Source organism: Blennius ocellaris (genome assembly GCF_963422515.1).
Source record: "Blennius ocellaris genome assembly, chromosome: 11".
In the NCBI taxonomy this organism is placed as follows: Eukaryota; Metazoa; Chordata; class Actinopteri; order Blenniiformes; family Blenniidae; genus Blennius; species Blennius ocellaris.
In genome coordinates, this window is record NC_137660.1 from 23932472 (window position 1) to 23955755 (window position 23284).

A 23284-nucleotide genomic window follows, 5' to 3' on the forward strand; every position below is an offset into this window, starting at 1 on the left:
AAGCCTGTTTCATAGTTTATGTACAACTCAGGACAATTCTTAATAACTCAGATTGAGAACAAAATAAAAGGCAAGGATAATGTTTTTCTTCTTCTCTTGATTGTAATAATCATAATAATAAAACAATTGAATGCACTAAATATAAAAGACACTGGAAAATGAAATAAGCTTCTAGTTGCAAAATATAAAAAAACATTTCTGATGCCTGACAAACAGGACTCGAGTCAATCCACATTCAATGCATTTAACTCTGAAAGTGGACTGCCTTGAAAAGCAAAACATTACAAGCAATAATATTAAAGTAACATGTGGAAAAATAAAAGCGACATAAGTCCTCAAACTTCACAAATCTTTGGAGACATTTAGTCTTTTTAAAAACAAGAACGAGCCTGACGCTGCTGCTACTGGTTCATTACAAAGCTGAAATTTGGACAAAAGCTAATAGATATACATAGATGAGCAGTAATATAAAAAGTAAACATCATGACTTTCACACAAACACAATGATAAGATCACAAAACAGACAAAACATACCATTTCATTCCACTAGTGCTGTAACAGGAGATGGGATTGTACACTGCTTTCAGGCTTTTACACTCTTTTGATAATGATGAATTTCTGGGTGATTCTGCAAAAGTGTGATTTCTATACCTAAACTGGATTTGTGGGATGGGCTGTACATCATTGTCTGACATAATATTAATATATTACAAATGCTTTAAAAAATTTTTTTTAAAGCTTTTTAAGCTTTTAAGGAACAAATTCCCAGTTTTATACTTTGAAATGAAGCTTTGCACCCATTTTCTATACCAGGGGTGTCAAACATGTTTTAGCTCAGAGTCTACATGTAGAGCAATTTTATCCTGAGTGAGCCGGACCGCTAAAATAGTGCCGTAATAACCTTTAACTTTAAAGTTTTTCTTTGATGTGAGCCAGACTATACGTGATGAATAAGGGCCACACTTTTTCTTGTTTTACGAAAACCAAACAATGACTTGTGAAAATGACAATATTCTTACTATAAAGCCAATTTTAATGAAACCTTCTGGTGCAAAATACAGTGAAATGTTCCAAAAAAAACTTATTCTATAGCTGTTTTATTATGGGTATCACCCTGACATCATGGCTTGGAAGCTATTTTGATAGCAACGAGGTAGATAGCTTTCATGGCAGCGTCACCGATACCTCAGCTCGGGTCTCAGTTGTTGTTTTAATTCTGCTACTCTTAAGAAAAAAGGGAAAATTATCAACATTTTCTTTGGAACGTTTAAAATTTGCTTGGTGGTTTGGCGGGTTGGATTGGTTCTGGCTCACGGTCCTTTTGTTTGACACCCCTGTTCTGTACTGTTTCATCCAACTAAGAGCTGTAGTTAATCCTGAAGAGGTAACCTCAAATTCACGTGTTTGGATTTTGAGAGAAAAGCCATGCTTTTACACAGGGAGAGCATGAAACTCACTGCAGCCGAAGTCGTACAGAAGAATAATGGCGAGTCTTTATATATAGTCTGCATCTGTCAAAACTTGTACTTGTGTTAAACTGAAGCTTGAGAGTGCTGCAGGGGCCTGATGCTCCTACAGCAGTTCAAAAGCAACATGCACACATGCTTTTTTTTCTTCAGAGAGAGAGAAAAAAAAATCACAGGTGTCTTTGAGTGACATTTTGCAGTTAAACTACAGCCTCTGGGTGAAAGTGGAAGACGTGGGTCGCAGGTGCTTTGCGCCTTTGCACGCAGGTAACCGTTTTCACCTGATGACTTAGCTTTCAATCACCCAGTCAGTTATTCCTCACAAAGTGACGACAAATAGAGAAACAAAGTAAGAAGGTCGTCCCGCGTTTGGTGTCATGCAAGTAAAAAGAGAATCCATGTGGAGGACATGACTGACTGTGTGTCACATAGTGCAAAACCCCTCAGAAGACAAAGGATGTTTGAAGCGATCCCTGTAAAAACACCGCACCATCTCCACTGACAGTTTTGAAAACTGTCAGATTTTTCTGAGGTTTTTACTGATATTTTGAAAGATAATACATTTATTGTACAGCAAACACTTCTTAAACTGACAGTACGGCAAAAAAAAAAAAAAAAAGGTATCTGGGTGCTTCTCTCATATTCTAAATTACGCACAAAAAGTACCCTGTTTGGCAGGTTATTGATCTATTCTTCTTTTGCAACAAATCTTTAAAGTTTGTCATTTTAAAAAAATGCCACATATTTGCTCAACATGCATTTGTGGGATGAACAGCAGAGTCGAGTATGCCGGTAGCACACATGAAAGTTGCTCTTTTCTTCCATTTGGTGGATTAAATGAATAAAGTCTGAAGCAACAAAACATACCAGCACTTCATTAATATTTAATTAGAGCTTCAGCAGCACGTGAAAGATCCACACCATGCACATCGCCACAACCCACATACCCAGCTCTGCTGCTCATCCCACAAATGGATGCTTCTTACAAATGGAAGTATTTAAAATGGATATAATCAGGCTTTCTAATAATATTAGATTTACTGATAGAAAGCGCCGTTAATGCAAAGAAATAATTGACTCAGTTTCTTAAATTTTTGTGTGTACAGGTAAAGTTTTGCCTCAACTTTCATTCCCTCCTTCGCTCGCTGTCCATGTCTGAACCCCCCCCCCCCCCTTTTCCAGCAAAGAGAACTTTGGTCTCAGAAAACAGCAGGTTTTAGGACGCGACATGGTAATAGTTGGGTGTTAACATATGTGAAGTGCTGCACTGTATCTCGCTCATTAACTCCTCTGCTTCTTCCAGTTCCTTAATTCCCCACCCCCCCCATTAGTGACAACCATGCCCCCTTACAGCCTCTCTCTATTTTCAACATCAAGTATTAATAGCAAAACATTTTTGGGTAATTGAAACCAGCGCGACCCATTAAATCCTTTTAGACCTGAGCAAAAAAATATCAAAGATTTTTTAAGTTCGACTGACTAATTCTGACTAACTGTGAATATGTCGCATGGTGTAAAATTAACCGCTCGTGTTGCTCACGTGTCGTTTAAATCCGTTGAATCAGTTTTTGTATTTTTTGTCCAGGTTGTTTGTGAGTTTTCTCCTTTTCCTTTAAGCTTCCATCCATTCAAGACGCCTCTGTACTTATACATTCAAATTTTTAAATTACAAATCATCACAATGACTCTGGTTGGAAATATTTTTTGGACAATTGGTCTACAACTGCACTTGATTTTCTTCTTTTCCATCGGCTCATGTTAAAAGTGAATGGACTGTGTACCCCCCCCCCCCCCCCCCGATGTCTCTTCGTCTTTGTCTTCCTCAGCGCATTTTGTGCTCCACGTCAGTGTTGGCCATGTTTGAGCCAGGGCTGGGGTCCTGCTGTCGTCTGGACTGGGGAGACAGAGGGATGGAAGTGGAGGAAAGAAGGGAGTGAGGTGTGGAGGAGGATAGATGTGAAAGAAGAAGAAAAGTAAGAGAGGGATCAGAGAGAAAAGACAACAAATTAAGTATGGATTTACCAAATATGTATAGCTTCAGGGGTGTCAAACATATCATAAATCAGGGGCCACATACACCCCGATTTCATCTTGAAAATGATAACTACAGATAATGACTACAATATAAACTTCTCCTATAGTTGTTGCATTATGGGTGTTATTTACACACTCACCCTGGCAGCAGGGCTTTGTGATCCCTTGCTATCAAACTAGTCTCAAAGCCCTGCTGTCAGGGTGAGTGTGTAAAAACACCCATCAGGACTTCGTATTATGTGCTACTCTTAAGATTAAAAAAATAAATAAAAAATAAAGGTTTTCTTTGAAATTCTACAATTTGCTTGGTGGATCTGCCACATGAAGCGTAGTTTTGGCCCATAGGCTTTGTGTTGGACACCCCTGGTACCGCTCATTTCAAATAGCCATCAACACACATACAGAATAAAATGAACGATACAAACGACATCACATATGATAAACGGTTATTATCAAAATCTATCACTAACCAATGAAGCAACACACACACGCACACGCACACGCACGCACATTTTCATTCATTCATTGTAATTTTTAAAAATGAATTGTGGTGTTATTGAACATTGGAAATCTGCAGGTCATATTTTTCCTCTCTTGCATTTGCCTCAAATATCTTTCTTAAATGCACTTTTACTTTTTGCCTTCTTTTAAGTCACCAAATCTTTCTTTTGGATCTTGAGCTGAAGGACTCTGGAAAACCTTGGGTTAAGGTTAATTAATATATATAAGAAAAATACATAATCACACTCTAATCGATGTACTGCTTGTTTGAATGGCCAATTATAGGAATAAATGAGTTTGAAACTCTCTACTGTGACATACCGGTATGAAGTTAGAAGTTGCAGTATCCAGAAACTGCCACTAGAGGGAGGAAGACAGCTTCATAAAACTACACCAGTGCTGTTATTCCACTTCACTGATGTTGATATTTTGGTAGGTTGCAGGCAGACAGACAGATAAACTGTCTGACAAACCAAGTGCATGATTAGGTCATCAACAGACAGCGTCAGCATGACAAGACTTTTAAAAATATTTCCTGACTCGGTGCCGTGCGTGTTTGCGATGGCACGCCACGACCTTCTGCTGCAGTAAAAAAAACATACTTGTGGTTATATGTTTACACTGAAGCGATAGCTGAGGGAGTTCAGCAGGGGTCGGGTGAGAGCGGGGATAAGGGGTGAGAGGGGTGAGAAAGTGCAGGCAGAGGTGAAGCGGAGAGCAGAGCAGACAGAAATGCAGACAGAGATAGTGAACGGGTTGTTCAGTCCAAGTGGAATGCAGCTTGTGTCATCTCAGTGACTCACCATTATAGCAACGTACGGTCTCACACACACACACACACATACACACACACACATGCACGCCCACACACTATGTCATACTACCATTTCGACCCCTCACAGCCAGACTGACTCCAGCTCCTGTCGCTCTCCATTGGAAAGCTTTTTGTTGTTGTTTTCTTTTTTTTTAATCAACCGTGCTATCAAATATTCATGTGCAGATAGAAAACCAGATTCTGACCCAAAGTGGCATCTAAATGAACTTCCCTTTTAGTTTGAGGGCAAAGAGGATCATGATGATAACAACTCACATGCAACACTGTGTGTTTTATAGAGACATGGATTATATTTATCGGTATTTTGCCAATTTCTGTATTGTCTCTATCCTCTTGTAATCTTTTTCGTATCAGATATGGGCCACATGCAGCCCTGTTTCCCATATTTTGTGTCCCCTGAGCTGTCAAAAAAATTAAAAATTAAAAAATACTTACTGAGCATGAAATAGAGAACAGTCCTTTATAATTACAATAAACATTTCCTGTCCAATATAGCTCATTAAGAACACTTTTTGAATAACTTTTCTAACCTCATGCAATAACAGGCTTGGCAGTGAGGACATAGACTAACATACAAAGGGGTGTTAAAAGGTGTCAAACAGCTATTAAAAAGGTATGCAGTTGGTTGCACCTGTTTGACAAGTCAAAACATCCGCTGTGACAAAGTTTTCCGTTTCCCTTCCCTGCAATAGTTTTTTTTTTGTTTGTTTTTTTCTCAGCATTTAAATTTGACGCACAGCGCTTAGGTACAGTGTTGGGTCTTCAGAAAAAGGAGTGGTCTTCACTAATCATCAGGGTAGGAGAGCTTTCTGTATTGACCCGAGGACAGATGGAAGCCCGCTGAGCTGCTATGGGCTGCTTGACCACAACTCAATACTGGTGAAGTGTGTGAGCGCATCTTGACGAACTCAGAGCAGATTTGCTGTATCTGCGAGTTTGTGCACAGACTAAACGTGTTCGTGAACTTGTGTGTGTGTGTGTGTGTGTGTGTGCGTGCAAGTGTGGGTCAAAGTAGGGGGTCTGATGGCGATCAATACTAATGATATATTAATGCTTTCAGTGCCAGCTCATCATTCACCACCAAATCTCTTATTGCTGTACTGCTGTGTGTGTGTGTGTGTGTGTGTGTGTGTGTGTGTGTGTGTGTGTGTGTGTGTGTGTGTGTGTGTGTGTGTGTGTGTGTGTGTGTGTGTGTGTGTGTGTGCGCGTGTGTGTGTTTTACAGAGCAGAGTAGAGTTAAATGGCACATTTCTCATCAATTTATTGCTTCTCCATCCATCACTTTGACAACTACCTCCTGACCTTGAATCAGTGGGATTTCACTGGTTTTGGATGAAAAATGTGATTCCTGCCAAAAGTGACAAGGCTTTCAAAATTGCATTTGGGAAAAGAGCTTTATCTTCAGCGACGTCTCACACGAAGACAATCGCTCTCTTACTGAGCTTAATATAACAGTAGTGTTTAAAATGCGTGAAAAATATATATTTTTTAATTTAACGCTAATCAGGTAAATACAACGGTTAGGGCAACGTGAAGTAACTCATTTTGGTAACAAATTTAAATTGGAAATCCTTGGAAACTCAGGCCCCTTTTAAATGACAATGTTTCAAGTAAAAGCTCATAGTTGTTGCGTTTTAATATTTGAAAAGTTTCACGTTTACACGGCAACATTTTGAAACTGTCCGTTTACACATAATTTGCAGAAATGCTGAAAAACGATGTAGTTAGCATGCCGGGCCACAAGTTGGCACTGTTTGTTTTTGTCATGAAACCACACACACATACATGCTGTGTTAGAGCAAATATCCAGCAATGTACGTTAATAACAAAAGTCCAACTGAGGGAGATGAGTTCAAATAACCCTTGTTACTTTCCCAGGTACAAGTTACTTCCAGTTCCAGTGATATTTAAACTGTATAACTTTTTAATGGCGAGGATTTACTCAAAAATTGTCGATCTCAGCATAGAACATTTCTCAAGAGTGTGATATATTGTAAGTCCGTGAAATTTGCCGTGTAAAATACACTCAAATGCATTTCATATAGTACTGATGTTAATGTTTCTTCTTCATCTGATTGTTTGTTGTTGATTTATAACAGAAGAAGTCAGCGCAAATTCACTGTCGGTGAAGTATGCACTAAAGTAGATGAAGAAAAATGTGCTTTACTTTCAATACATGGCAGAACGATTGTGCTTTTGAATTGTATACAGCACATAGTGATGCAGAGGTCACGAGCTAGGCAGAAACTGTGAGGTGGAGTCCAGACCACAGAAATGCAAAGGCTGTTATTCAGCAATACTCAGTCACACCCATAGACAAAGCTCAGAGCGGATCTGTATTAACCCAGAGTGACTGGCGTTACCATCACCCCTGCACTCATTTAGTTTCGTACAGTTATGAAATAGGCGACGCAATAATTCCTCTAATCACCAGAGAGTCAACAGGAGTCCTTCACACTCAAATCACAGAAAGCAGGTAAAAACAAGTACATGAAAATAACAGCAAAGTGGTTCTTCAGATGTAGAAATAACTTTTTGGCTAATATTTTTTTTTTTACTTAAGATTATAGGAAGGAAACATTTTTCAATTTGCTAATAACAGAAAAAAAAGTGATTATTATTTATTAGGCATGGGTAGTGTCGTTAAAAACTAACCAGTTTGCCACATCCACATCATTTGATGATAATTTCTGACTTAAAGACAGAAATATAAAAAACTGTAAGTTCATTAAACCATTCAAAGGTGAAGTAAACAAGCTTGAGAGGAGCTGATATGTAGCTTTTTGTTATATTATAATGTTAGATAGAAGCAGGCCAGCAGTTTAAAGCAGGAGTGGGCGGCGTAGATCATTAAGGGCCACAATAAGTTCATCCCCACAGCCAGACGGCCAAATTGTCTCATGACGACAGTCCACATGAGAATTATAGCTATTAATTTAATGAGAAAAAAACCCCACAAAGATAATCATTCTTATAGCTAACTAAATAATTAGCTCAATGTTCGCATCAACGAACTGATAATTCTATTACATTCTGGAATAATCCAAATTCTGATTATTCACGAAATACATACAGAAATTCTCAAAGTAGCTTTTCTTCTTCCCAGTATGTTAATTGTCTTTTGTACAAAAACGTCTCCATTTGAACTTTCTTTAAGCTCATGTATGTATGTATTTTTAAATTGAAGTTCTTATGCTTTGAACACAGTTGCTGCAGTTGGAATTTAACCAGCTCCAGATACTTGATTGCATGTGATTGGTCTCCGTTATCCGTACTGCTTTCTTTTAAAGAGTTCATGTTGGTTTACTGAACTGAATTGATAGTTTCCAAATTGAAAAGCATTGGGGTTTACAGTAATCAAGAAATACCTCCAATTCATGCATGTGGTTGAATGACCTTCCTATTCCCATCATAAATGGTCAAAACTGGCCGACTCCCCCCCACAGGAAGGGGGCCGCCCATTTTTCATCTCTGGTATAAAGTTCTGAAGCGAAGAGATTAGTTTTCCTGCTTGCTTGTTATAGACGAATCGGATATGTGTATTTCTCAGAATTGTGAATTACTCTGGTTACTTGGCTTTCATGTGTGAGGAGATAACAAATCTACTGATCTACTGACAGGCATTAAGTCCAGTTAAATCATTAGAGTTGTAGATTACAACACTTATTAGCTCCGGACACAATGGCCGTATTCAGGGAATCAAAATAATTTTTAGTGGCACCGCAAGTGTTTTGGACGATGGTGATGGTATTTATATTGATTCCAGCGGCAGACACAAGGTTTTCTTTTTCTTTTGGAGCCTCGGGGGGAGAAACATGAGATCAGTCAGATGAAAGATGACCTTCGATAGAATCTCTTCCTCTCCTCCTCTTCGTTTTCTCGTCCCTGCCTTTTCTCTTCTGCAGGACCATGTGCCGCAAAGCTTTCCTTTTTTGTGCAAGCTAGTTACAAAACAAGTCACATCATGCTTTTTTTGTTTTTTTCGGTCTGCACTCTCTCGTCACAAAGCCATTAAATTGCATGCACATCCTTGAACACATAAAGGCAGGTATAAATAATAATGATTTTAAAAAAAAAGAACAAGCAGACACCTGTGCACACAGAACAATGAACAAATACAAGAATGCACGTTCACAAATGAAGCAGGTGGACGCGCGCGCGCGCGCACACACACACACACACACACACACACACACACCAATATGCACACACACACACACACAGGGTGGTGGTTTAGTGCATGACAGTGTGATAGATGGTGAGAAACGAAGGACACAGACCCTGTTCTTTTCTGCTGGCTGTCTGTGTGTCATCAGTCCCAGATTTTAGAAACCACAGGGTCCTAAAAAAATAAGAATTTGTGGTTCATTCGGAGTGCGTCAACTTACGAAGGGCGTCACTGATCTCCCCAAAGCCTTGCTGGGAAAGTGAGTTCGTCTCCACTCATTCAATGCATATTGAGACAATTTGCAAATTGTAAATGTGAGTGAAAATGAGCTCATATTTCAAATCCTGAAATAAATGTAAGCGTACTTAAAATAAACATCAATGGCAAATATATTCACGACCTGTGTTACTATTACTATTATTATTAGTATTTTTCAATGGGGAGTAAACTACTTTCCCTTCGCAGGCTTTTGGGACATGTGACAAAACTGAATCAGTTACTCAATAATAGTTCATTGATATCAATTCAAATCAAATATCAGATTCGATGTATTGTCAAACTGATCATGCACTAAACCTAAGGTTATAATTGGAGACATAATATTTAAATCATTTAAAAAAATAAAAGCACACAAGCACACATCACACAAACCCTTAGCCAATCCAAGCACTAAGCAAAGAAAGACAAACTAGAGATTTGATGATGTAACTTAGTAAAAAGATGTATGTAAATACTTGTATAGGCGAAATTAAATACGATTGTGAAATTAAATATGATTGTAACTTCTTTTGATACTTCAGCAAAATCTATGAAAATGTCTAATATGTAGAGATTATAACTTTCAGAGTTATAAAAGCTGTTCTGCTATTGCATTTTGCTAAAATCACATCTCGCAAAGCCACCCGAAGACTTAAGAACAATTAGGAGCTAAACCCTAAGATGAGGGTGTTTTTTTTAACTGCGGTGAGAGAGGCTCCCTCTTACAGAGCTTGAATCTCTTGAAAGTAGTGCTTTTTTATTGACTGCTACAAATCCTGATGTTTTTTTTGTCATAGGATTTAATCATTATAAACTGTTGGGATACATGGATGATCAAAATTTTTTCTTACTTTTTCTCGTGCCAGCTGGAGGCTTTTAATCTTTATATAATCAGCGATTATTTGTAACTGCAACCAAGCTTGTTACATTATTTAATTTCATCAGTTACACAAACTTGAATCCCAGTTCTAAAAAATGTGTTTTAAGTAAATAACTAGTTTTAGCCTCCAGTTATTGTCATTATCATCCTGGGAAAATGTATATACCCCCTGCAGAACATCACCAGCAGTGATAATGACTGTGGTGAGAGGCCCAACATGCTTGAGGTAAAACAAGTTACTCTGGTGTCACTCAACTTTTATAACCCGGTTCCTGGGTTGAGTTTGCAAATGACTAATCGCAGTCGTTTTATTTACGACTAAAATCCTTTTTGGACTGGCTTTTTGCGAGGCTGGATCTATTTTAGCGAGGAAGTGGATTGGTCTTTTATTTTTTCTGCTTGGCCTATCGGGAGCTGCCCTCTCACCTCTAGATCCTCTCTGTGCGATCGGTCTCTGTCCTCAAAGTCTCTGGTTCTGCGCCGGGCCTCTTCGAATGCCGCCTGAGCCAAGGCGTCCTCATGCTGCGTATACATACACACAGACAGAAACACACACACACACACACACACACACAGAGCAAAAGTGAATTTAGCCGCCTCTTTTCTCGGCCGATGGCAGTTTGTGCGAAATGCCTTGAATTACCTGCGCCCTCTCGTCGTCATACTCCAGATATCCCATCCCGTCCAGCCTCTGCAGGTCAATCCAGCCCCTCCACATCACACACACGCCATTCAAGATCATAGGAGCCTTTAAATAAACCTGCAAGGAGAACAAGAGGGAGGCGACAAGGGCCAGAACTGAAATCAGCCCTTCAACACCTGTATGAAAAACCTGTTGAGACACTTCAGCAAAACATCACATCTGAGATCAGACAGTTTTTAAGACTCAGACAGGGGGTCTGTTCTCCGTCTCTCATGGCGAAAGAGATTCGCCACGCAGTGGTTAGACGTTCGCCGCGGGCAGGAGCAGCAGCTCAACATGACCTTAAGTTTTCATGCACAGATTACCATTCCTGATCTTAAATCAGAATCTGTCGTCTGTTCTCTCGAGAATTATGTGAAGCTCAGTGTTTGAGAGCGAGGGGGGACGTCTTCACCCTGTCCTCATTCTTAACTGCTGTGAACCAGCAACAACCACCAACTACGTCAACGCCGACGCTACAACAGAGCGTTGGACGTGTAAATGACACATAAGCACCATGAGTCGAGAGTGTGTTTGTTTCCGAGAGCTGTGTTTTGGCCTTACTTTGCTTGGAGAGCTTTTTCTCTTCTGTGTTAAATGACTTCATTTACACGCTGCTCTTTGATCAAATCCAACCCAACTGTAAGCCCTTTCTTAACATATTGTTTTTTTTTAGGTTTTTTTTGGAAAATTAGCCATGTCCTTTAGATTTCAAGTGGAAATCAGTTAAGTCTGATAATAAGTAAAGAGTACAGAACATTACACTCTCCCTGCTTTTGGCCTTGTACAGTGGTTGTTTTGTCTGTGAATTAGAGAGAAGGACAGAAGGTGACACAAGAGTGATAGTAGTGGGACTCATTGTGCTTACTTGTATTTCATTAACTACTTTATCTTCAGCGTGTATCCTGAGCACAGCACAGTAATCCCAGGCTATGTCAGCCCGTCAGACAGGGCAGGGTCGGGCTTTGTCTGTTTCTGCCCCCCAGGTTATGTTACATATGGCTTAAGTCCAGGAGGACTGTAAAGTCAAGCACCACATGTGTGTAATTTCATGAGGTGAGGGAATGTTCGCATTTGTAGGATCACAGACACATTTCTGTTTGGATTTGCTGGACTGTCTCAGCTGCTGTAGAAAAAGCCAGGCCCGCTGCAACTCTCTACTTAGGTTCGACAATAGCGATATTTGGCTGATGGATGAGAGAGCAAGAGGAAATTTAAGAAAGCAAAGTTTGCTGATGTCAATCAACAGATAGCAGAGCTGGAAAATGCGCGGGGGAAAAAAGAGGCTGCAGCATTCAGTTGAAGCGTTTCCTGTTGCGTAATTGTCATACACAAAATGATAACTAAAACAATTCATAAATTAGCAGAAAGCAAAAAAAAAATAGAGCTTTGTGTCTATATACTAATGAGTCAGTAATCAAATACACTTAAATCCAGTCAGTCTGACAATATTTTTTTACAAAGCTACTTCTCCGTCCTAAATTTCCAGGGTCGTTGAAAACAAGCAGTGACCAAATATCAAAATAGTTTGCCTCAACAAATTCACAACAAACAGTTCTACAAGATGCACAGTGACACGTGGAGTTACATTAATGAAACGGTTGATTTATCCCCATTTTTGTAATTCTCTTTTCACTTTTGTTTCCATATCCAACAGCTCATGGGGATGATAACAACAACAACAACAACAATAATAATAATAATAATAATAATAATAATCATATCCAGCTCTCCATGGTGCTTCGCTTTGTTCACAAGCCAGTTGCTAACTCTGCCTGTCTGGTGCTGGGAGGTCATGCACACTGGAAAAAAACAGCTGCTTTTCCAGAACGGAAACAGCTCAGGGACACTTAACACTTTAATAAATGGTTGCACCAAGACAAAACAATTAGTCTAAAGTTGCTCATCTAATGAAATCAGTATTACGTAAATTTTTATAGACGATCATGCGCTTGATTTCCAAAACAACAGAGTACACTCGAAATGATACTCAAACTTCACTCAAAGATCAATTGTAATCCTAACGTCATTAAAGTCACGTTTGTATGATTAGAAAATTATGCTATACGCCCACAAAAAAATATCATTTTCTAACCAAATATATAACATTCTGAGAAGCTTGTCAGCTCAATCATCCTTTTTTTTTGCCCAAAACAAATGATAATAAATGACACATAAATAACTTACGTGGAATGAAACAATGACTGAAATGAAAAGAGATTCTAACATGGTCTTTGAAGGTGTGTGTGTGTGTGTGTGTGTGTGTGTGTAGTGTGTGTGTAAACCTTCTAGACCATAGAAGCACCTTTGGCCCTTGAACGTCATTTCAAAGAGACTATATATTAAAAAATGATTTTGCAACTACAGATGAAGCCTTCAAAATTGATGGGGATTTTCGGAGTTGGACTCTTTAGACCTGACTATACATGTTTCTTTAAAGAGAACCTCAGATTCTTTATATAACACATAAACAGGTAATTTAATCTGAGAACTGGCTCTTTGAACTAGATGGAGATTATTTGAGATGCACAACCGAGGCTTTAGACTGAGCCTTCGCTCTTTAAATTGACCTCATAGTCTATGATCCTTCAAACAAGCGAACGTTTCAGTTAGAAAAAAACAAGAAATGATCTCTAAATGACTGAACTGCATGTCAAATTGTTATTTGAAAGATATACATTTACCAAATAAAACTTATTTCTGACAACATATCTGCAAACACATCCTTCAAAAATATAAAAAAATAAATAAAAGATCACCACTCAGATTTTTATAATGACATAAGAAGCAGTGAAACAGACCGCGTATTCTTCTCAGGGTGGAACATTTTTACATCGTTCTTTTATCTGGGCAAGCAAGTATTTAGGATTAAACTACCAAAAATCAAACCCTAGCCATCCACATAAAGACACAGAGATGACTAGATTTTTCTGTGTGACACTGGGTGAGCTCCACGTTCCTGCATTTTTACCCGGGCTATTTCTGGACAGCCTCTCACAGGACCTCTTTTACCACAGCTACCCACAGTGCACTGGGGCTGCAGGGGAGACCGCACCCCAAGGGACTGTGGGTTTTTGTGTTTATGCGAGTGAATGTTTTTTCTGTATTTGTGTCTATGTGTGTGTGAAACGGGAGAGGAAGGAGCATGAGAAATGGCTTCCACATCTGTGGAGCTGCATGGTGCTTTTTAAAAGAAAACTTCATTTGTGCGCACGCGTGTGTGTGTGTGTGTGTGTGTGTGTGTGTGTGTGTGTGTGTGTGTGTGTGTGTGTGTGTGTGTGTGTGTGTGTGTGTGTGTGTGTGTGTGCGTGCGTGCGTGCGTGCGTGCGTGTGTGTAAGGGGAAAATATGTAGAAACGGCCCGACCACAGACTTCCTCTGTGAGAGAACCATGTCAACCCCCACATCCATTTACGAAGACACACACGTGAAGTCCGGAGGAGAACGCTCGCTCACAAGCTGCAGCACACTTTCAGAAAAAGAAAACACGCAGGCTGGAAAAGTCAGACTCATTATAAAACCGAGTTTGGCATAAAATTGCCCTACTTTCGGTGGAAAGGACCACACCAGAGGATTTGTGTACTGTCCTCTATTTATTTATCCTCTATGCAAAACATTTGCAGACCGAGGAATGGATGACTATGATGCTTTGTGAAACTTGCAGTAGAGACAAATATATGCTGATTTTGTAGTAGTCCTTCAAAAAAAATTAAAAATGCTCTCAAAACAGCTTGTCCTCATGCTCAATTGCAATATGAAAATTGGGCGCATGACAATGTTTAAAGTATTTGAGTTGCCTGTAATGACTTCTGACAATTGTGCAGTGGTTTCAAATATCACTGAGAGCCAGGGTGGGCGATTCATTTTCGGATTTAAAAAAACTAGGATTACTGTGGTGGGCCATGCCACAAGATAATCATCTCCATTGGTATCAGTCCATGTTCCTTTAGGCTTGTGGATCCGATGAAAATAAAAAACGTTAGTTCATCTTTAATGTTTCCACCATGAGTGCAACAAATTGTCCTGCTCGCCTAGTACTTACACATGCCAGTATATTTTGCCTTGATCGTTTTCATATTAGGTCATTTCTTTCATACAGTACTAACTTCCATTACCAACGCAGCCTCGCCGCAAGATGATACCTCAACCATGTTTTACAGTAGGCAAGCTGTATGTTTTCTAAAAATGGATTTATTTTGTTCCCTACAAAGAACTTGATCCATTTTAGACCCTCAAAGTTCAACTTTCTCATCAGTTGCATCTGTTTATTGATCACTATTCAAGAAAAACACCAGCAGTGATGTCCTACTCGGTCTTGGCCCATTAAGTCTGATGGAGCCCATGACAGAAGCTGAAACTACTACTGAAGATTCTTCTACTTGAGACTGAAGCTATTTATGGGTCCTCAGTGGTATTTTTTCTACCTTTTGCCATAACAATTTATGTATATATATAAATTATGTTGAATATTGTGAACACTTAACTGGATGATGATAATATACTTGTGTCAATTCAAACATCACTGCTCTTTTGCTTGCATTTATTCAATGTGGGCTTTTTAAAGAAGTGAAATATTTTGTAGACTTGGCCATTTTTCCTTGATGTTTTGGCTTTCTGCTTCTGATATTGCACAATTTAAAATTTCAATAACGATCAATTTCAACAATCTTGTGTAGCCCTATCAACCTTCTAGAAAACTTACTTTACATCCTTGATGGTTTGATTGGTTTTAAGATTCTTTGTAACACAACAAAGAGCTTAAATGATAATTTTGAATCTATTTTGATGTGTTGTGATGTTTAAAGTAGTTATCAAGTTTCACTCATACAGTTTTGTTGACACAATTGTGCATACTTTTTTAGTTTTGGCTTTAATGAATAAGACAATTGTGTTTTTTTATGTTTGCAGGATTGAGTTTCTGTTGGGCTGGGTGAGTGTATACACAAAGTTGTGATGATGCCTCATGTAAATCACTGCTGGAGGAGAGGAAGGTCTACGAGCTGATGTACTGTTATTTACTCCAATATTTTAGTTTTTGGTCTATGTGGAATCTGAACCTTTGACTCTTTGCTTACTGTGTGAGGAATTCATAATATCAAGAAAACAGAAGTATACAACATTTGGACACCACACAGAAAGGCGTTTTCACTATGAAACAAGCACAGTAAACACTACACCATCATGCGTTCGATTATCTTTTTTTCTGTATTATTAAAATTATTTGTCAACATTTGCGTCTCTCACTGCTGATCATTTGACAGTGATAATAAGAACAAAAAAAAACCCCAGTTTGAATCTGTATTTAATTCCTTTTAATTAAATAAAGAGTTTAAAATATTTCTAACCTGGAGCGTAAGATGATGTTAATGTTCTGGCTAACGCATTTTGTATTGTTTCAGATGATCTGTTTCTCTAAGTGGATCACACAGCCATTCAAGCCTGTCCGTGAGGATTTTACCTGACAGCAGCAACCAGCTGCAGCTTTGGGAGTAAGTGTGTATCACTTTTACGGTCAGTCACTGGAGAATGTTTGCATTTTTTGTGAAATACAAGCTCAACTTTCTTTGGGGCCGCATGCCCGATCCTATTTTCTTCTTACTTCACCTGACAGCACTGCTGAGCAAAGCTGTAACACACGCCGACACGTTCACAGCGCCTTCAGCTATCATAGACGCTTCCTATGATTTGTGTGTGTGTGTGCGTGTGCGTGTGCGTGTGTGTGTGTGTGTGTGTGTGTGTGTGTGTGTGTGTGTCAGAGAGAAGCAGAGTGTGCACCGCCACACAGCGTGTGACGCAGATGTGGAGGGATGTGTTGGCACACTGCCTCTCATTCAGCTCAATGCCAACCATCTAGTCAGCACAACTACCCACGACTCTACATCACACACACACACACACACACACACACACACACACACACACACACACACACACACACACACACACACACACACACACACACACACACACACACACACACACACACACACACACACACACACACACACACACACACACACACACACACGAGTGCCCACGAGGTGTGTGAATACAATGGGTATCAGTGTTTTGCGCCTTGTGCGTCTCACCCCCGTATGTGTAGTGTGACACACACACACACACACACACACACACACACACACACACACACACACACACACACACACACACACACACACAGGAATGATGCACAAAACTCATAAAGTGACAAAGGAGTGAGACAAGAATTAGCCTTTAGTGTGTGTGTGTGTGTGTGTGTGTGTGTGTGTGTGTGTGTGTGTGTGTAAGTTGAAAGCAATGGCTGCTTTAACGCAGTAATTATGTTATTATCCCAAAGAATGTTACATCAGTGGCTGGCAGGCTGCGTGTGAGGACTACAGTCACACGAACATCTGTATGTGTGCACGTGTGTGTCTGTTATTCACACAATGGACGTGTGTGAGTGTGTGTGTGTGTGTGTGTGTGTGTGTGTGTGTGTGTGTGTGTGTGTGTGTGTGTGTGTGTGTGTGTGTGCGTGCGCGTCAGCACCCAGTCACAGACAATTCTCTCTTCTCTTCCTTACTGTTTCCTTCATTAAGTCTTTCCTTTCTTTCTTTGCCTACCTTATCTTTCGTACCTTCTTTTATCCTTTTGTCTTCTTGTTCCCCCTCCTTTACAGTCTTTTTTCTTTCATTTGTTCCTCCTCTTTTCCTCTTCTTTTTGTCTCACTTTCACTCTTGTCCTTCCTTCTTTTTCCCCTCATCTTCCTTCTGTTTGTCCATCTTTTCATTTCTCAACTCATTTTGCCTATTTGAAGTTCTTTTCTTTATCATTCCCCTCATCTTCTTCTTTCCTTCCGTTATTTCTATCTTCTTTACATCCTTCTTCCTATCTGTCCTTTCGTCACAAAATGACCCTTGATGAGAGAAGATCACGAAACGTTCCAAAGGAAAGAAGTGAACGGTGACGTGGCACCAGGGAAGCAGCCAGCATGATCAAGACACTGGAGTGAACGTCATGTTATTCAGCCTTGATTCACGCTCTGCATCACGCAGAGCAGTCTTTTTCACAGCAAACAACAAAGCCGTCATAACTCTGCTGAGCGAAACACAGGCGTCGTGTTGTCCTCTTTCAGTTTGAAGAGGAAGTTGAAACAGAGAGGAAGACCACAAAGGTGAAGGAAGAGGCCAAGAAAGAGAGGGAACCAGGCTATGAGATTCACACCAGTTTGAACAGAACCAATGAGGACTTTTTTTAATTGGATTTATTCATGAGTTTTGCTCTGAACAAGTACTGTGTCTCTGGCTTTATTAACAAGTGAGGGAAAAAGATGTTGTGAAGTTAGACTCAGACTTTAGACAGACTTCCCTACTCTTATCTAAAGTCCTGAGTTTTCGGGTCATGACCAGGCTGCACATCTTGTTTTTAATTTTTTTTACCCCCCAACCCTGCTGATCACGTATTGGACCAAGTACGTGAGGAATTCAGGTTGCAGACACTATGTAAGGCATTCTTAGTGATATTGTACCAGTATTGGTAGAGCTTGAAACTCTTTTAGTTTATATGTGAGACAATGTGTGATCAATCATGATGTACAGATGAATTGTGTCTGTTTTTGTGGCCATAAATGAATGAAAAGGATGGTGACACAATTTTAAACAATTTCAATAATAAAAAAAAAAAATACAGCATGTAAGAATTTCACTTTAAAATGTGAAAATATGAAGCAGAAAGGGGCAACTATAAAGACCGAAAAACCCCCAAAAATGTCCCATTCATGGACAAAATGCAATGGAAAACTGAAAAAGAGTATATGTGTGTGTTTCAGGTATGAAAGCAGCAGGTGGAGATAAAGCAGGTTACCGGCCTTCTGTTCTTACTCACCAAGTGAAAACAACCTTATGCCCTCTGATCCATTGTCTCTCTGCACGCACGCACGCACGTACAGAAATATAATACTAAGGTACTCTGCCATTGCATGATCACTCTCTCTTCTCCCATCTTCACACCCTGTAATTACAAAAGCTGCAAAACAACATGGGACACACACCCACGCATGCAGACTTATCGCATAACACCTGGTGACTCGGCCCAATACGTATAAGAGAAGCGCATCAGTTTTGAGCGTAAACTTTTTTAAAGATTCCGTCAATTTGTTGGATCAAGCTGTATTACCTTCAAGGTTGAAATACTAAAGCCTCTTGTCAAGTCATAATTTGTTTTCCTCATGCAAAGTAATGTTTCCACTGCTTCCTGACAGTTTGTGTTCCCATTGTCAGTCGCGTGAATTGGCCCTTGGCCCCGCTTTAGTGAGTCTCTAACTGCCTCTCGGCACATAATGTCTCAGCATTGCCATGCAAAGTCCTGACTTTGAGCATCGGACTGAAAAACACTGTGCGTTCAGATGGCTTTTGTAGACACGGAAATATCATGCAAATCCTCACACACGCTGCAGATAAGGTTACAGAACCAGAGAGGATGATAAAAGTCAATACCTCAACTGAAGCTCGGAAGAAATAAATGTGTTTATTTTATACTAATTTGGTTTGTGGAATACATTTCTGGGGCCGTGTGAATGCCTGATCTGTGTCATTATGACTGAATAAAAAATGTTTGTTTGGTGAAAGGATTCATGATTTTTGTTTTTATAGTTGTATGTTGTTGGTTTTAAGAAGTATGCTTCTGCTCTTTGTGTCTATAGCTTTTACAGACTGTACATTTAAGCATGCAACTTGTGCAGAAAATAAATTGAGAAGAAGTGCTCATTACTCCAGGAAAGTAGTTGTTGAATTAATTAACCAGCTAAATTATATAGCTTTTTTCTATGTGCGTATAAAACAATCAGATTTCAGAGTCTTTGATGATTATGTTTTTGATATAGATGATATAATTGTCCTCTTATGTTATACATATGCAAATAAACACCTTTTCATATGTCATACTAGCACCTTTTCCTTTGATATTTTCCACATTCTGCATTGTTTTGTTTAAAAATGAAATCAAACTCTTTCTAAAAGCCTTCTTTGGTCCTCCCAATCACAGCTTAAAATCATAATCTTGTTTTTGTGTTGTTTCTCAAAAAAAAGAAAGAAGAAAAACTGCTACATCTTGGTCTGAATGGCTGTTATGTGCGTTTTGTTTGGTTTCCAAGGAAGGATTGAGAGTTTGTTGAAAAACACAACTATTAAAGTATTTACAGAAAAACCGAATTACTGTGACCAAAATAATCCTAAAAACCTCCACGAGGCTCTTTTAGGAAAGAGAATGAACACACTGGAGTGCAAATCACTGTCATGATGATTATACAAAGTATTTGAGATACTGTGCACTAGCGTATGGATATAGATTAACATGTTTCATATATGCTGTATTGTTTGTTTCCTCATCAAATATTTATAACAACTGAGTTTTTTCCAATGAAGCTTGAGTGTAGAAAAGAAGAAAAATAATGTTTAGGAAACATCTGGAGCTTGGAGAAGGAGGAGCAGTGTTCAGGTGAACCCAGTTTTCACACTTCACTTACTGGAAGAGACGGACTAAGAATACAGGAATGAAGCTGACACACTCGTGCTGGATTTCACACCAAACCTCCCACCCTCGCTCCCTCTTTTTCTCCGTCTCAGCTCGACTCCCGAGTCTTTCGGCCTCTGCCGTGTGTACACAGAGATTTACTCAAACACAAAAAGCATGATGGGGACATAAAAGAGTTGGCCGCACACACAAAGAGCTTTTAAACAGAAGGAATATCGGAGGGGACGGGTGCATTGTGGGAGTGGGTGTGGTCTTTGATCTCAGGCCCGGAGCTGGAAATATGATACCCTGTTTGAGGAGGCGGACTGCGAGTGTGTGTGTGTGTGTGTGTGTGTGTGTGTGTGTGTGTGTGTGTGTGTGTGTGTGTGTGTGTGTGCGTGTGTGTGACAAGGTTTTAACGTCTTTGAAAGGCTCAGATGAAGGTACACTTATTCTGATTTAAATGATACAAGATTCATTAAAATGTTCCGAACAGCCACTCAGGATGGATAAACACACACACACACACACACACACACACACACACACACACACACACACACACACACACACACACACACACACACACACACACACACACACACATCGTTGGACAGAGAGTAGCAGTAGCAGAGGGAACCAATTAGTGGTCGGGCTTTGATGATGTCACTGACAAGTCACGCACCGATGGCACGGCTTCCGTTCAGAGGGAAACTTAATACCACACACACACACACACACACACACACACACACACACACACGCACACACACACACACACACAACGTTGCTGTGACAGCCTGAAGCTGATGAATAAATGAAAGAAGTGGCAGATAAGACATGATTGTAGAGGCTGTGTGCAAGCGAGAGAACAAAGGCTTCCTGGAGAAGTTTTTCTCAGATCTTCTTTCTTCTCAATCGAGAACATCTGAGAAACTCTGATGTGTAAACGTTAAACACAACAACCTGACAATCGTGTTCAAAAACTAGTGAAATATTCACATTTTATCAACTGATTGATAGGCTTATTTATTTTAAATAATGAAAAAGAAAATGTAATTATAATGAAAATAGTCACCAGTTATCTGCACATAGCCTAAACATTTCTTTGTTTTAATTTTATACATAAACACTAGGGCTGCACAATATATTGCAAATCCATCACCATGTATCAACCTGTACGGTACACATAGTACAATACTACATAAACTGCAATGAATTACATGATATGCTTTTCCTCATTGAATCATAATTATTTAAAACATTTAGAAAACTTTTAGTTTCTGACATGAGTGTAGTAGTAACTGATTCAAAAAGGTTTTCAAAGGCTATTCTAATGGTTTCCTATGCAACTGCTTACATATATACTTTGCATATACATACATAATTATCCAGTATGGGATCAGTTTCTCGAAAATGAATTGTTAATAGCAAGCCAGTGTCTTGTTTTGCCTATTTCAGTATTAATATGAATATTACTGTTATCACTAAAACTGACAGTATTTTTAATGTTGTAACTAAGTATTCAGTGTCATGTTTGGTTGACATGACTAAATTGCCATAGAGTTGGTCAAATATGCAGTGTCTTTAGATTACTTCCATTGTTTGTGGACTTCTTGCCTCCACATTTTAAACCTATGACCATGATTTAAGCTTTTCAGAGCAGAGACGACAAAATACATTTACTCAAGTAGACCACAGGGGGAGTATCACTAACTCAACTTAAACTTTTTTCAGGCACCATAAACCCGTTTTACATGTTGCTGGTGGTAAACTTCACACTCACATACATACTGTATGTGAAATCTAATAAATACACATTATAAAGATTGTTTTGACTGAGAAACTAAATAAATGCCATTCAAAACTTTTGATTTTGAAAGTACTTTCATTTTCAAAACAGAAAACAGGAAGTGTTGTCGTTCAATCATGATGGATTTAACTTCATCAGTTGTAAATCCATCATCTTTTGCAGCTTTGTTTTGGATCTTTCACAGTAACATTGAGACATTCTTATATATGAATGTAGGGAGTGAACGTACAGCCATCAGATCAAGTATCAAATGTCTTCTTGAGAAAATGTAGCATTGACTCCTGCCCTTGCAGTTAAACTTTGCACAGACTGGACTGATAACTCAGACGTGCGAACATTTGAATCATAGCGCCAGCCTGTAAAAACTAGATCATCTTGCAGCTATTGCAAAGTGGCGCAGCTTCCCACTGCCTTGGACACTCTCACCTTTGGCAAACAGTTGAATCACACAACTTTGTTGGATGTTGTTTTGTTTACAGCCTCGCTGCGAAAGAGCTGCGCAGCTAAAACTGTTTTCACTGCCTGTTTGATGACTGTGCAAGTTGATCCGTTTCACACGCAGTGAAATACCAACACAAGTCCTCCACCAGCTGTGTTCATATTTGTCCTATTTCCTTCTGAACGTGCTTAATCTGACACAACTTTTATCCAGTGGGGCAATAATCGTATCTAATCATGTGACCTGCAGAGCCAAAAACAGAGGAAGAAAGACGTGATATTCAGTACAAGCAGCAAGGCCATTGGCAAAATTGTAAAAAAAAAAAAAAAAAAGAGTAGATCCAAACACTGTATGTGTTATAAAAGTAGTCACTCATATTGTTGCAAATATGAAACAGTACCTTTAATCAAAATTCAAGTGCCTGCATTTATCATCTTCTATCCATTCATTTCACACATTCTTGATTCCACTTTTTGACTATTTCTTGCATTCCTTTGTATTATCAAGATAGATCTCAGTTTACAATGATCGTACACGCTGTACATGATTGCTTCATGTAGCTATCTACGCACCTCATGCATGGCGAAAAGATGACAAGATAGAACGGAATAAAGAGAGAGTTCACCACAAAGAAAGGCTACCTATTGAGTATATATACACTGGGAGAAGGAGCAGCCACATTGCTGAAAGTGAACCAGTGAATCCGGGCAAATAATAACA

General features: G+C 39.3%; 1 protein-coding gene across 1 annotated transcript in view; it reads right to left on the reverse strand.

The window, feature by feature from the left end:
- Positions 1-3271: 3271 nt before the first annotated feature.
- Positions 3272-23284, reverse strand: part of cbfb (core-binding factor subunit beta) — a 29986-nt gene continuing 9973 nt past the window's right edge. Inside the window, 3 exon segments of the mRNA XM_080504420.1 lie at positions 3272-3360; positions 10569-10664; positions 10786-10902. Of these exon segments, the coding sequence (XP_080360546.1) occupies positions 3289-3360; positions 10569-10664; positions 10786-10902 (285 nt within the window). The 3' untranslated portion in view covers positions 3272-3288.